This window comes from Balaenoptera acutorostrata, chromosome 9 (genome assembly GCF_949987535.1).
Source record: "Balaenoptera acutorostrata chromosome 9, mBalAcu1.1, whole genome shotgun sequence".
Lineage (NCBI taxonomy): Eukaryota > Metazoa > Chordata > Mammalia > Artiodactyla > Balaenopteridae > Balaenoptera > Balaenoptera acutorostrata.
In genome coordinates this window covers 82,158,280-82,173,272 of record NC_080072.1, presented here as the reverse complement: position 1 = coordinate 82,173,272, position 14,993 = coordinate 82,158,280, and the positions used below count along the sequence as shown (strand labels likewise).

At 36.4% G+C, this 14,993-nt stretch overlaps 2 protein-coding genes across 3 annotated transcripts in view; one reads left to right on the top strand and one right to left on the bottom strand.

Annotated features, from left to right (window-relative positions):
* DYNC2H1 (dynein cytoplasmic 2 heavy chain 1) overlaps positions 1–14,993 on the bottom strand; it is a 367,349-nt gene that overhangs the window by 51,543 nt on the left and 300,813 nt on the right. For both annotated transcript variants that reach the window (XM_007191229.2, XM_057552950.1), the window contains one exon: positions 9,674–9,763. In XM_007191229.2, the coding sequence (XP_007191291.2) occupies positions 9,674–9,763 (90 nt within the window). The remainder of the gene's footprint in view (positions 1–9,673; positions 9,764–14,993) is intronic.
* Positions 329–1,042, top strand: LOC103010916 (coiled-coil-helix-coiled-coil-helix domain-containing protein 2-like). Its single transcript, XM_057552952.1, has one exon. The coding sequence runs from the start codon at positions 332–334 to the stop codon at positions 791–793; it is 462 nt and encodes a 153-aa protein (XP_057408935.1). The 5' UTR covers positions 329–331; the 3' UTR covers positions 794–1,042.

Sequence of the window (14,993 nt, the reverse complement as noted above, 5' to 3'; positions counted from 1 at the left end):
ATTTAAAAAATAATCGTGAAAACTGTTAATTTTATATTAAAAAATTAAGAACTCTAGAGTTCAATAAATAGAGAAATTGATAATTATTACAAATATTAAGAGAGACTACAGTAGCTAGATAAGTGTAAGGAAAAATGTTGGAAGAATTTTAGTCAAGAAATATTAATACAAATTTAACTAATATGAAGAATAATATACATATTTGGTTATCTTGAAATTCAGATCTTTGTAAAATTGACATACCTGCATTTGCAACACTAAATAAAATTACTATTAAGAACAAAATTTAGGAGTCTCGCGTTTGAAGACCCCGCTTCGCCACGCATTTAAGATGCCTCGTGGGAGCCGAAGCCACACTTCCCGCGTAGCCCCTTCGGCCAGCCGGGCACCTCAGATGAGAACTGCGCCCAGGCCAGCGCCCGCTGCTCAGCCACCAGCAGGGGCTCCACCATCTGCCGTTGGCTCCCCTGCTGCTGCTCCCCGGCAGCCAGGTCTGATGGCCCAGATGGCAACCACTGCAGCCGGCATGGCTGTGGGTTCTGCCGTCGGCCACACTCTGGGTCATGCCATCACTGGTGGCTTCAGTGGAGGAAGTAATGCTGAGCCCTCAAGGCCTGACATCACTTACCAGGAGCCTCAGGGAACCCAGCTGGCACAGCAGCAGCAGAATGGCCCATGCTCTTTTGAGGTGAAACAGTTTTGGGAGTGTGCCCAGAACCAGGGTGACCTTAAGCTTTGTGAAGGTTTCAGAGAGGTGCTGAAACAGTGCAGACTGGCGAACGGGTTAGCTTAATCAAGAAGTTCCAGTTGAAGGCATGGAAAATCATCTCTCATGACCACGCTGATTTAGCATTAAAAATATAATTGATAGGATATAAAGTGTGAAGCCACCAGTTAAACCGCTCCTCAATCATTAATAACTTTTGTGCTTCAGGATTGCAGTGGAAGAGGGTATTCTCACCATATGGAAGCTCACTGAGATGATATTGAGTTTGGGGCTAGGCAGATGTTTGTGTGGCCTCTTAAACATGATTTTGTTTGTGAATTAATTAGAATAAAGTGATTTTATTTCCAAAAAAAAAAAAAGAACAAAATTTAATTGTAGGTTATTTAGTTTTATTTAACATGAATCCTTCAAGGGGAGGTTCTAGTTGGGAATACTTTCTATCTTGTGAGAATGAAGTAACAATGAAATATTAGCTTTGCCATCTTGAATTTTCTCAAGGAGAAATAAGGCCCTAATATCATTTACAAAAAAATCCAATATAAATCATCTTCAATCCAGGCATAAACAATTTTTAAAAATACAGAAAAGAAAAAAATAAAGAAAAATTAGATACATCAAATATTTATTTTCTCACTTTTACAATTTCAAAACAATAGACATTAAAAGGAATATTTATTTAGGAACATTTTTTCATTGAGGTTTTGAATTTGTGGAGGTTGAAAAAAAGCTTAACAGAATCATTAATATAGATTAACAATCGTTTTCAGGACATGAAGTATGAGGAGCTTTGAGATTTCTTTAAGCTATAGACCTTCTGTTCAAGGTTCTTCCTAGCAAACATGTTACTGAAATATATTTTCCTAAACTATTTTTACTATTCACAAACAAGTTAATATTATTGGTAGTAATATTAAATATTCTACTTTAATATTATGTGCAATAGACAATTAAATAAGCATATATATCTTAAAGTCCTTTTAAAGTGTGACAATGTGTAAATCAACAATGAAACCAATCGCTGCTTTTCTTGCTTGTGAAGAGTTTTCCAGCTGCAAATAGCTGACAACAAAGTGAACCTGATAGAAGATACATTATAGAATGGAAAATCAGCATGCACTTATCATTGACAATGGAATAAACGTGGTGAGGGCTATGACTGATTTAGGAATCAAAGGTACACAATGTTTTGTTCACAACTTTCCATTGGTTTTCAGAAATAATAACAGTATTCGATAGGACAGACTTATTGACTATAGCAGAAAAATTGTCAACTACTTTCATTCTTCTTCTTTAACCAAAGATAAAACTATATGACATAAAAGACATTTTTCAATTGTCTTGTTATATAATAATAAACTGTGTTCATACAAGATGTAATGGAAGACTTTAAGTGGTAAAAATGGCTGTATAAAGCAAGGAAAGCCTTGAAACAGTGTTTTGAAAATAAGGGTACCAACATAGCAGATATTACTAACAATCACTGGTTACTTTCAGGGAAAGTAATTTGTTTGCTAGAACCTGCCAATTCTTCAAAAAACCAAACTTGTCTTAAGAGTTTAAATTCTCTGCATGTTTTCTGCTGTAAAGATCCTCTTACTGTGATACTCCAGGAAGCTGCTGAAATTGGTATGCATGTGATAAAAGCTGAGATGCAGATAAAAATTCAGAGAAGATTTTGTTATCTTGAAAGCCAATTATGTTGCTATATTGTCACATTTCTAGACCCAAGATTTATCTTCTGCAAGAAGTACAAATAGCATGGTTTATAGGATTGCTTCTATAAAACTGCCAATCATCATAGACTACTGTTTAGTATTCCAAATGTGCAAGATAGTTGACTACAGGCAGAAGTAATCAGCTGACAGTATTGAGAAATTACTGTCCCTGTACAAAATTTGACTCCTAAAATTCTGTAATTCTACTGCTATAGTAATAGCTATATTTTATTGGATAAAATTTCAGATATACTATACCCTAAGTTCATTCTATAATGGCGATAATCCAATTTAAAGTTTGACTGTATGTTAATCTTAAATCTCAGGATTTTGGCAAAGATGTATTTTTCTATGCAATTCTAATTTAATGTATTTATTTATTATATATCTCCTTCACTAAATGTAGAGATTCCTATTGGCAGAACAATGAATGGCACATAATAAAAGTTCAATAAACATTCACCAAATGATGAATAAATTAAAGAATATGAATAAAAAACACCCGTAAGGTAGCTCTTCTAGCTGAGTATAGTACATGAAAATAGGGATGCTGGAGGTTTTTGACCACATACAATTTTTTCGATTTTGTTTATGTAAGTTTTCCTATGAATAATTTTACGGAGTACCCAGTATGTGTAAAACACTGCAGTAATGACTGTGAAAGTTACTGAGTTAGGGGAAAAAAAGAGATTCCCTTTTCAGGAATGCAAAGTATTGCAGAACCTTGCAAAATAGATTAAGACACCTCAGAAAATGAATGAAAAGTAACAATGTAATTTTAATAAAATTACTTTTAAAGTTCAGGATCTTAAGAGAAAATGAAACAAGCCTTCAAATGTTAGATGGTGGAACAGAGTATAAAGTTAAACAATAGTGTTCATTGGGTAGATTTAAATAGAAGCTAAAATCTCAGAAATATCTCATGGGTACTACCAAAATACATCTCAGGAGGTGTATGAATCATGATGATTGGGAAGCATGAAAGAGATTTATGTCAGTTTGCTTGAGAATAACCCTAAGATTGACTGAATCATTAATTTATTCAGCAGATATTTATTGAAAAACCTACTTGTGTAAGCCACTGTTCTACATGCTTGGATAGAGCAGTAAACAGACAAAAATCTCTGCCCTTATCAAGCTTCCATTTTAGTGGAGGAATACAAAGAAAACAAACAAACAAACAGATAAGTAAAATATATAGACTATTAGGTGGAGATATAGGCTATGGAAAAAAATTTAAAAGGGAAACAGGATGCAAAGTATCAAGGAAGAGGAGGGTTACAATCTGAAATAGGATGGTCCTGAAGGGATAAAGAAACTTCCTTCCTTGCAAAAAGAAAAAAAGAAAAAAAAAAAAAGAAGAAACAAAGAAAAAAGAAACTTCCTTGCAGATATCTGAGGGAGAGCATTCCAGGTAGAGGACACAGGAAGAATAAAGCCCTTTTGAGGGAGTGTGCCAGGCTGTTCATTGAAAAGCAAGGAGACCAGTATGGCTGGAACAGAATAAATTAGGAAGCAAAAAGTAGGAGAGGAAATCAGAGAGGTAAACGGGCCAGATCTTGTAGGTTGCTATAAGGATTTTGTTACTCTGGATGAGATGAGAAACCGTGGGGAAATTTCCAAGAGAGGAGTGATATAATCTGACGCTTTAACCAGAATATTTAGACTGCTGGGTTGAGAACTGACCAGAAAGGAGACCAGGGTGGAAGCAGGACTAGTCAGGTGGCAGCTGCACCAATAATGACTTCAATCAAGGTAGTAGCAGTGAAAAGTGGTGAGAGGTGTCTCGGAATATATTTTGAACATACAGCCAAGGTAATTTTTCTGGTTGAATGGATGCAGTGTATGAGAGGAGAAGAGTTAACAATGATTCCAAGACCTTGTGCCTATGCCTCAAGAAGGGTGGAGATGTCATTTACTTTTACAGGAAAGACTGCGGGTAGCACAAGTTTTTCAGTAAAGGGCAGGAGTTCAGTTTTGAATATGTTAAGTTTGAGATGTTAATTAAACATCCAAGTGAAAATACTGAGTATACAGCAGAGTTAGGGGAGAATACTGGGCTGGAGCTATAAATCTGAGATTAATCAAAATTTAGATGGGATTCATAGGCATGAGATCACTATGGGTGGAGTAGAGATAGAAAAGGTCAGAGGACTGTGCTCTAGGGAATCCAATTAGAGATGAAGGAATAGAAAAGCCAGAGAAATAGATAAAAAAACAGAAGTGTGTGGTGACCTTGAGGCCAACTTATAAAAAGGTTTCAAGGGGTTGAAACATCTTTTAAAAATGTTGCTGATAGATATCAAAAACTCTGAGATATTATTATAGAAAGGGAACTTGAGTGTGAGTTCTATCATTTATCATACACATTTTGTAAACTATTCTTCAATATGGGGTTTTACTTTTCCCATCTTTAAAAATGGAAATAAAAATATCTACCTCATATGCTATAAATATTACTAGATTCCGTGTAAAGCACATGTATGCCTGAGATCCAAAATATGCTCAGTTCTTATAATTATTCATTTTTCTTTCTACCCTTCATTTGATCATTTAAAAAGTTTGAGTATATGTTTGGAGCGGTGCACTGAAAGAAAAGAAAGTGATCTGAAGCTCAAATATAGGTCACTAGTACATTTTACTGCTAGGGAAGTGAGAAGAGTTATTTAGATGAACCCAAAAAGGGCATAATGAGCCACATTTCTAGATCTAGAAATGCCAGTCTGACGTATTAGTGATAATTAGGGTTAAAGGGGAAGAAATAAGAGCTAGAGGCTCACAGATATTTTTTTTTCAGTGAAGAATTAGTTTTCGTGAAGTGGGCCACAGAAGTAAAATGCAAAGTGAAAAGTTAAAGTAATCTATGTGGTTAACAACAAGCATCTTTGCAGACATGCGAGAAACTGTGTGCCTGAATATTTGAACAAAAAATAGGAAGCAGCACCTAAAAAGAATCTCAGAAAAACATAAGAGTGAAGGGGCTGATGCCTATAGTAAGGAAAAATCTGCTTCCCAGCATTCCACAGTGGGAGGGGTTGGAAGGAAGCAACATAACATTAGCGTCTGCTGGTAGAAAAGGTACTTTGATATAGTCTACTACACAGTGCCCAACTGAGGCCTAATTCAGACTTAATTCAGGCCATTACAGGAACGGAGATAGCACTAAGTGCTTCTAGGTTGCAGTACTTCTGCTATTTATTCCTAGAGTACTGCACTTCCTTTATCATTTTGATTGTCGTGGCTTATTTGTTGTCCTTCCTGATAAACTCTAAGGATAGTTTATATGTCATGCTGAATGGCATTTATTAATAATAATAACAACAATAATAACTAATTCTTTTTATTGCTTAAATCTCCCCCGATTTCAAGGACCTTAACAGTTGATATAAACAAGATTCCATCATAAGAATGAAGGGTGGCAGGATTTGGTAGTATATGAGTGTACCAGCCACTGGCTTGAGTTAGGCCAAAAAATTGGGTAGAGTTCAAGAAGTCACTATAAATTTTAAAACGAAAGACAGAACCTAAGGAGAAGCTCAGTCCTAAAAAATGAGCATGAAAGCTTGCCAGTGACACATGGCACCCCAAGTTTGGTTAGCAGTAGAAGTAAAATGTGGAGACATTCAGGAGCCCATTAAACATATGTAGAATACTGGGTCTGTTTAGCATACCCAAGCCTACCTGGGTACTCGATATGAAGGTCTGTGTATCCTTAAATAGAATCAACTCATGACCTAGGTTGGAACAGAAATTGCAGGTGTAGAGTCAAGGGATCCAACTGTGAGAAGTTGAAAATATGAAGACAGAGGAAAAAAGGCAAATGCTGGCCCCACAGATTTATGAACTGGGTAGAGAACATGCTGGAATTTAAAATGATCAACACAGAAAAATCAGACTATACTAGGGAGAACTTCTGCAGAGGCTATTCTGCAGGCCAAGGGGGAAACAAACAGTGGAAATCAGGAACCAAAGCAACTCTCAGAAGATGTTATTTCTGAAGAAAGAGCAGAAAAACTCAAAGTCAGGAAAATAATTCTAGGGTCTCAATAGGAGATAATATGTTATATATATTATATTATAGACATATTTATATATCTAGTCCATTCATTTGTTCATTCATTTATTTAGAAGGCAGTATGCTACGTATTAGAAATACAGTGGACTTATTGTTTTTTTAAAGTCCTTGCCCTAAAGGATCTTAGAGTAGAGACCGGAGGATAGATGACTGCAAGACTCTCTTTGGCTGAGATTGCTTGGGTACCTAGGGGTTCTCTGGCTTTCTCTAAATTATTAACATTTAGAGGACAGTCTTAAACCCATGTCACCCAGTAGAGTAAGACTCTCCATATTGAAAAATGACCCTCTAAAACATAATCTGATTTCTCTCCTTAATATCCCACAGTGTTCCCTTTTGCCCTTATGATCAAATATAATCCCTTAATACGTATCATAACATGGCCCTTCCTGCTCCACCGGCCTAATCTCTGAACACCCCTCCTTGTGCTCTATGCTCTGCTTTTAGTTACTTGAAAGCACATGGCTTACTCTTGACTCTGACCTTCCTCTTGTCTGGCACAGTCTTTCCTCTTGTCCTCGCTTGGTCTATTCCTACTAAGCTTTCAGCTTAAGCATCACTTCCCTGTTCCCATGTAGGTTAGGTACTCCTGCTATTTGCTCCCATAGTACTAGACTTCCTTTGTCACTCTTACTGTTGCTGTTTATTCGGTTGTCTATTTTTTCTGATAAATTGTAAGGATAGTTCCTTGGGACACAATGTATGTCTATTTTGTTTACCATTCTATATTCAGCAACCTCAGCACAGTGCATAGCACCAAGATAGAATTTTTAATTGCTAAATGAATGAATGTAAGAAATTTAAATTCTGTGAGGCAGAAACTGTATCAAGTTACTAATCATTTTATCTCCAGTACTTCACTCAGAGCTTAGCATAAAGTTGCTGCTTATAATATGTTTGACTGACTAAATAAATGAATGCCATCTTGACCCAGTCACTCTCACCTTATTTGCACAAAACCCCTGTAATGATCAGGCACTATGTGTAATACTCTCAGTAGCTTGTTCTGTTTCCTATATGTTATGCCCTAAAATGAAAGGCTCTGGGATTTTAAACCATGGCTGGAACTGGGCTCAACCTGCTGCATACCTGTTTGGAATCAGTCTGATCATTACACTTTCATAAATAACCAAAAGCTGCCATTTTCTCTGACCTCTGAACCCACCTAAGTAGCCACATTGTTCCTCTAAACTTTGTAAGTTGCTCTGGTTACTTATCTGTGAAATATAAAAGGCATATATGAAATCAAAGGACCTAGCAGACCCTTGACTAGATGGAAAGTGAATCCCAAACATTAAAGGTTATCTTAGGGAAGTGGATATCTGTACATTCATAACTGAAAAAAAATATTAAGGCAGGAAAACAATAAAAATATATCCTTAAGTGGTGACATAAATGATGAATTATTGCATATTCCCTCGGTAGAAAGATAAGATAAACTATGGTCAAGCCTGAAAATTATCCTGAAGGTCAGAAGGATATTTTATCATTATTATTAAGGCTAAATGCCTATAAAGCTTTTAAGAAAATCACACAGTGAAAAAGTTTTCAGTTTTGATGATAAGTATACAATATACTCACTATGAATAATCATGCCAGAAAATCATAATAATTTATGTAAAACTGCTTTAAATGATATTAATTTCAGTATCAATAATACATTTATTATTATATGCACATAGCATAATTATTAAGCATACTTACACATAGAGTGTAATAAAAGCTACCCATTGGCAGCAAATGAAGTTTCTGCCCTTTATAAAAATAATCTAATGCAAATAATACTGATACATATATTAAGTGATAAATTATCACAGCCATGCAATTATAACATACCAAGGACTTCAGAGCATTTCTGTATTTTTCTAAGAGCACTGATGGGCTATTTGTCCTTCCTCTTCTGACTTCTCTATCCTTCCTTCCCTCCATTCTTCTGGCATTTATTGATAGATTATATCCGGACATAATACACAGTAGATAGGAAATGGGTAAATCCGAGTCCCTGCCTTGTTCTTCTCTACCTGCTAATTTTAAACTCATTTTCAGATCCAGTAGTTTCTTCTCCAATAATCCTACAACTGAGAGGTTGATTATACTGGAAGCCAAATAAACATTCAGATGAGTTCTGGCCCCTTCAAAGGAGTACCATTTGCAGACTGGCAGGATAGAGTAAGAAGAGAGAAAAAGATGAAATTACACAACAAGGCAAGGCCCCCCTAGAGGAAGTGTCTAAAGAGATGAGAGCAGATGAAATCAAATATACAGCTCTAGGGATGAGCCTTCAACAGCAGAAGGTCAACTACTTTTGTATTAGAACAAAGATGATGAGGGTGGGTTTAGACAAATTTGTAGGTGGGAGGGAAGGGTAGGCATTTTCAAGTGGTCATATTTCATAGCTTGAATTTTCTCTGTAAGGTAAAAAGCAGGGTGTTCTGCTAAGGGAAACGTTAAAGATGTGGACAGGTATGTGCACTACTGAAAAAAAAAAATGAATGAGGATTGCTGTATCTAGAAGGACACTGATCAAGTTACTCCTAATAAGCTGATATGACAAAGAACGTTATTTGTGAAAGCAGTGTAACAAGCAGAGGAAGAAGGCAGTAAGACAGTGCAAAACCACACAGGAAAAGGGGTACATTGCGTGCACCAACTGACCTATAACATTTGCTATTCCTTAAAAAAAATAATCACCTTGTCTTTCTCCGTCTATATCATTCCTTATTCTGTTCAATTTTCCTTCATTTACCTGACTGGGCCACTCTGAAAAAACTTGATCAATTTGGAAAAAACCAAAATAAAACAGAAAAAAGCAGCTCCCTGTAGGGGGGACACACCCTAAAGCAAATTAGTCACAGTTATGAATAAGTTTCAGTTACCATCTATATGATCCACCTATATTAAAATTGTAGATTTTTCTCTAAATTCTCAAAAATTATGAAAAGCCACACTACACAGAGAGAACACAGTTTTTTTGTTTTTTGTTTTTTTAAAGAGTGCTAGGTAAAATCACAGATGACAGAATATGAAAGGAATATATGGTGCTCTATGAACAAAATCATAATATTTTCACTAGTTGCTAGCAGAATGGTTAACAATATGAGAGTTTATACTACAATCGTCATACAGTCATACAATTACTAAATAATTTCATCTTACCTGTATTGCAAGGGCACGAGCTACAAGACCTCTAAGGTATTGTAAAGGATCTTCTGGACCTTCCCACTTGCTTTGCCATGTGAGAGGACACTGCAATTTTAAAAGGATCAAAATTAAGTTTACACATACAATATTACATATAAAAGATCTTTTAACATTAGTGTGATGGGGAAAATATTTTGGCATAATTCACATTATGTGTATCATGAATTCATTTCATTAAGATATGTCTTTTTCTATTTTATACATAGTATCAATAATGTATATGTGTCAATCCCAGTGTATGTATAAAATAGACAACTGATGGGAACATACTGTATAGCACAGGGAACTCTACCTAAAGCACTGTGGTAACCTAAATGGGAGGGAAGTCCAAAAGGGAGGGGATATCTGTATGTGTTTGGCTGATTCATTTTGTTATGCAGTGGTGGCTAACACAACACTGTAAAGCAACTATACTCCATAAAAAAATTAATAAAAATTTTTTTTAAAAGATATGTCTTTTTCTTTGATCTTATCTCATTAAAATTGAATGATAAATAGAGTCAGAATGAATTGACCTGTTTCTCTAAAAGGAAATATTTTTAAGTAAAAATTCTTGAAAGAATAAACAAATGAACATAAACCGGTATATAGAAAGTAGCAAACCATGTTTTCTTGAAACAATATGTAATGAAATCAAATTAAATTTCACAAATTCATTTTATAAGTAGTAAAGACAAAAAACAACTAGTCTTGTGTCCCTACAGAATTACAGAAATTTTATCTCCCAAACCACATCAGATATCAGATATATGACAAAAAGAGAATAAAACAGAAAATACTCTAAATTAAAGAAATAAATAAAACCTTTCTAAAAAAGTTACCTTTTTAATATCTGACCTTCTTTTAACTGACATTCTCCATTAATAATACATTCATTATAATATTATATCTTTTCTGTGAGAGTTTTCTGGATTTTTCAAATATTATGTAACTATCATTCAAACTTAATACTTATTTTTCTCAAGTGGAATAATGAGGAGAGAGCATCAATTTCTTAACCCAAAACACTGTCTGATTACATAGCTGAGAAACTACTCCAGGCTAGAGTATATCAACAATGTATGAAAGATGGAAATTGTAAGATAACAAACCTTACAGTGAAAAAAAGACCTTAGAAAACATCTAGTTCAATTACTCTAGGTGAATGAAGTAAGCCTTCTTAGGAATATGGTAGCTAAGTGCTGGAGCTATGCTGTGAACTGAAACAGGTGTGATGATTTTAAAACATGACCCCTAACTAAATCCTTTGACAATTCTCCTGTGGAGACTTGAAGTCTGCTCTTCTTCTTAAATAAATGTCCTGTGAATATAGCAGAAGTGATGTGGTGCCAGTTTCCAGGTCCAGGTCTTAAGAAATTGGTTGCTTGTATTTCCTGTCTTTTGTGACTCTTGATCTTGGAACCCATCCAACATATTGTGAAGTCCAATTTTTGGAGAGGCCCACGTGGAGATGAACTGAGGCTCCCAGCTCTCAGGCAGCACTGACTTGCCAGCCACATGAGTGAGCGGAGTGGAAGAGACAAGCTTTCTCTACCAAGGTCTACCCAAATTTCAGATCTGTAAGCTTAAAATAAAATGATTTTTAAAAAATTATTATGTTTTAACCTGGTAAGTTTTGGTGGCATTCGTTATACAGCAAGACTTAACTGATACAGTTCTTTGGTATCCAGAAGTAGGGTTCTACCTTAACAAAAACCTAAAACATATGGCACTAGATTTGAGACTGGGTGGTGGGCTGAAGCTGGAAGAACCTTCAACAGAATGTAAGTGAAAACATAAAGGACTTCTAAGAGAATAGTGGAGGTGTAAGGGACTTTGAGGACTTAAAGGAAAGGGAGGAAACAATCTCAGACAGACAAAAGTACTCTCGGGACCTTAAGGGCATGCCTTGCAGATCCTTTCTGTTAAACAATAAGGCTTCGATGAATCTTAAGGGTGTTGTCCCACAGCCAAGAGAAAAAGGCTTATCACAAGATTTATGGCCATAGTTTTTGTCTAATGTTGTGAATCTCAATGAGATTCAAAGCAAACTCACAATATTAGAATATTGTTCTGGTGTAAGCTTCATCTGTTTGGGATTAATGGGGAAAAGAGGGCACAATTAAAAGAGAACTTTGGACCCCAAAATCTTTATGGGTGGGAAGCAGGCTGAGAAAACCACTCAGCTGCAAACATGGCTAAATCTTATTGAAATGTATGGATAATTAAGAGATGAGAATCAACAGCTCAGAGGGCAAAACCAAGAGCCATGGATAATTATTCCCAGGGAACAATATGGACTCCTAATAAAGGAACTGAAAACGTAAGCTTGCTTGGATTTCAGAATTGCTACGGACACGTGAGCCTCCCATTTCCTCATTTTTTGAGTGGGAATGTCTATTGCAGTTACCTGTCCTATCATTTTACATTGGGTTTGTAGGGGACAAATAACTTATCTCTGCACATCATAGGTCTTTAGTTGAAAACCATGCTTGAGAAACTGTTTTTGAAGAACCAAACCCAAGAAGCCTCACCCATACTTCCACCTGATTTTGATGACAACATCCGGCCTGAGGCTGTAAAGGAATGAGACATCTGGAGAAACCTGGAAGGAGATGACTGCATTTTACATGTGGGAGAAATGCAAATAATTTGTGCCCAAAGGGCAGACTGCAGCAGCTTCAAAACATGGTCCCAAAATTATTTGATACTCTTCCCATTGAGAGTTGAGGTCTATGTCCACCCCACCCCTTGACAACCCGACCAATAGAATAAGGGAGAAGTGACGCTTTATCAGTTTTCAGATCTAGGCCTTAACAAATTCACAGCTTTCATTTCCTCTCTCTTGGGGTATACACTTTTAGAACCAAGATACCATGTTGTGAAGAAGCCAAGTAGTCCATATAGAGAGGCCCATGTGGAGACATCTAGAGAGCAACCAAGGCCTCTAGCCATGAGTCCTGATAAACTACCAGCCAATAATCAGCACCACCTAGCCAGCCCTGTGACTGAGCGTCCATCAAGTAGATCCTCCTGCTCTAAGCTGAGCTGACTCAGCTGGTGTCACACGAAGCAAAGACAAGCCTTCCCCACCAGACCCTGCCCAAACTGCACACTCATGAGCTAAATAAATGATTGCTCTTGTTTTCAGCCATTTAGTTTCAGGGTAGTTTATTATGCAGCAATAGATAGCTGATAGGTCAGGTTTTCACATTCTAAGTTTTATGCTTTTCCTGTTGTAGAAAGGTAGCTCCTTTATATAGTGTTTAATTACATAAAATAAGTTACTGTAGTAGGCAACCTTTAAGATGCTCCCAGTGATCCCTGACACTTGGCATTCATACCCATCCTTGTGAAATTCCCTCACCTTGAGTATGAACTGGTTTTAGGGACTTGCTTCTAGTGAAAGAATATGGCAAAAGTGATGAGAAGCCACTTCTAAGAGTAGGGTACAAATATTGTGACTTCTGTCTAGCTCACTTTCTCTTCATCTCCTCCTTGTTCACTCTGTATGAAAAAGTTGCATATTGTGAGTTGCTTTATGGAGATGCCCATGTAGCAAGGAACTGATACGTCCAGTCAACAATAAGTGAGGACCTGAGGGCTGCCAAAAGCCATCCCGTATGTGCTCTGAGAGGCTGCAGTAATTGCAGCCCTGGTGACACCTGACTGCAGACTTGTGGGAGACCCTAAGACAGAACACCCAGCTAAGCTACCCCCAGATCCCGACTCACAGAAACTGTAATGTGATAACTTTTCGCTGTTTTGTGTCACTAAGTTCCAGGGCAATTTATTACACAGCAATAGATAACTAAGAGAGCTATCAATATTAGTGTCAGATGTAATACTTTCATTCAATAAATATTCAAGTCCTTACTGTCCATCCCTTCAGCAATTACTGAGAGGCTATAATGTGCAGGCATTATAAGGTCCTTGCTATCATGGAGCTTACATTTTACTTGGGGGATAAAGGAAATATACTTATTTCTAAATATATTATAAGAAAAAGACTACATAGTGCTAAATCCTATGTAGAGAATTACAACATGATATATGATATGACAGAAGGAATATGAAGTGATAGTGATATGATAGAAGACTATGAGGAATAAAATCTTTACCCTAAAGAGCATTAGAAACCAGTAAAGGAGATACACAGCTAAGGTCCCTAATGGTGTTTTAAGAATGACTTATATAGCATGTTTCTGGAGCTAAGAGGGGAAAAAATGATTTAATCAAAGAAATCTTAGTAAAGGAAGTATCTGTTAAGCTTTGAAAGTTGTGTTGAATTTTGACAAAGGTAGACATAACTGGAGGGGACTTTTTAAGCTAACATTTATGTGTTAGTAACTGTGCTGAGCGCTGGATATGTACCAGAAGCAGGTACTATTGTAATTTCCATTTCACAGAGGAGAAAATGGAGTCACAAAGAGAACAGCATATCCAAAATCACAGAGCTGGTAAATGGCAAGTCCAAGATGTGAACACAGGTAACCTAACTCTAGAGTCTTTCAGCATTAATTCTGCCTCCAACATATTTTACATTTCTTTAATGTAATTTCTATATTACACCATTTGAGATTTGTCAACTGAAAAAAAAATGCACAATGTGAGAGTTGTGCATTAAGTTTTACTTGGGGCAAAATGAGGACTATAGCCCGGGAGACAGCATTTCAGATAGTTCTGAGAAACTGCTCCAAAGAGGTAGGAGGGAAGGTCAGTATATGTGTGATTTTGATGAAGGGGGAGTACATGCAATCAAGCACATATTTTTTGCAGAAGGTTGCTGCTAGTTTCGTGAAGATTCAACATGACAATTATGTATTGGGAATTAAAGTTATAATTATGGGGAAACTAAGGCTTAGAGTAGGTTTAGTTAACTAAACTTTTTTTTTTTTTAATCTAAATGGTAGAGAACTTGAACCCAGGTCTAACTCTAAATGTAAACTTTTTGTTATCCCATGCTTTTCATGAAAGATGTCATAAAAGCAAAACAGGATACAAGCAGATTTCCTAATTCACTCTTTTTCAAGCATCAGTTAATTGACAGCTCAGCAATCTCTTGTTAAATAGCTGCTATTTGTCAATCATTTGTTAGGTCTTGTGGATACAAAGTTATAACACAATCCCTGTTCACAGAAGTTTGTGCTAGAGGGGGAAATAAATAATAAAAGAAGACAGCTACAGACAATACAGTAAGTTCCCTGATAATGACAAGCACTGTGCTTGTGAAACACAGATGTAAGGTACACCAAATTCAAACTGTGCCAAAGGACAAGAGTCAGGAAAGGCTTTC

Coding starts and splice junctions, on each gene's coding strand:
- LOC103010916 (XM_057552952.1), top strand. CDS start 332: ATGCCTCGTGGGAGCCGAAGCCACACTTCCCGCGTAGCCCCTTCGGCC.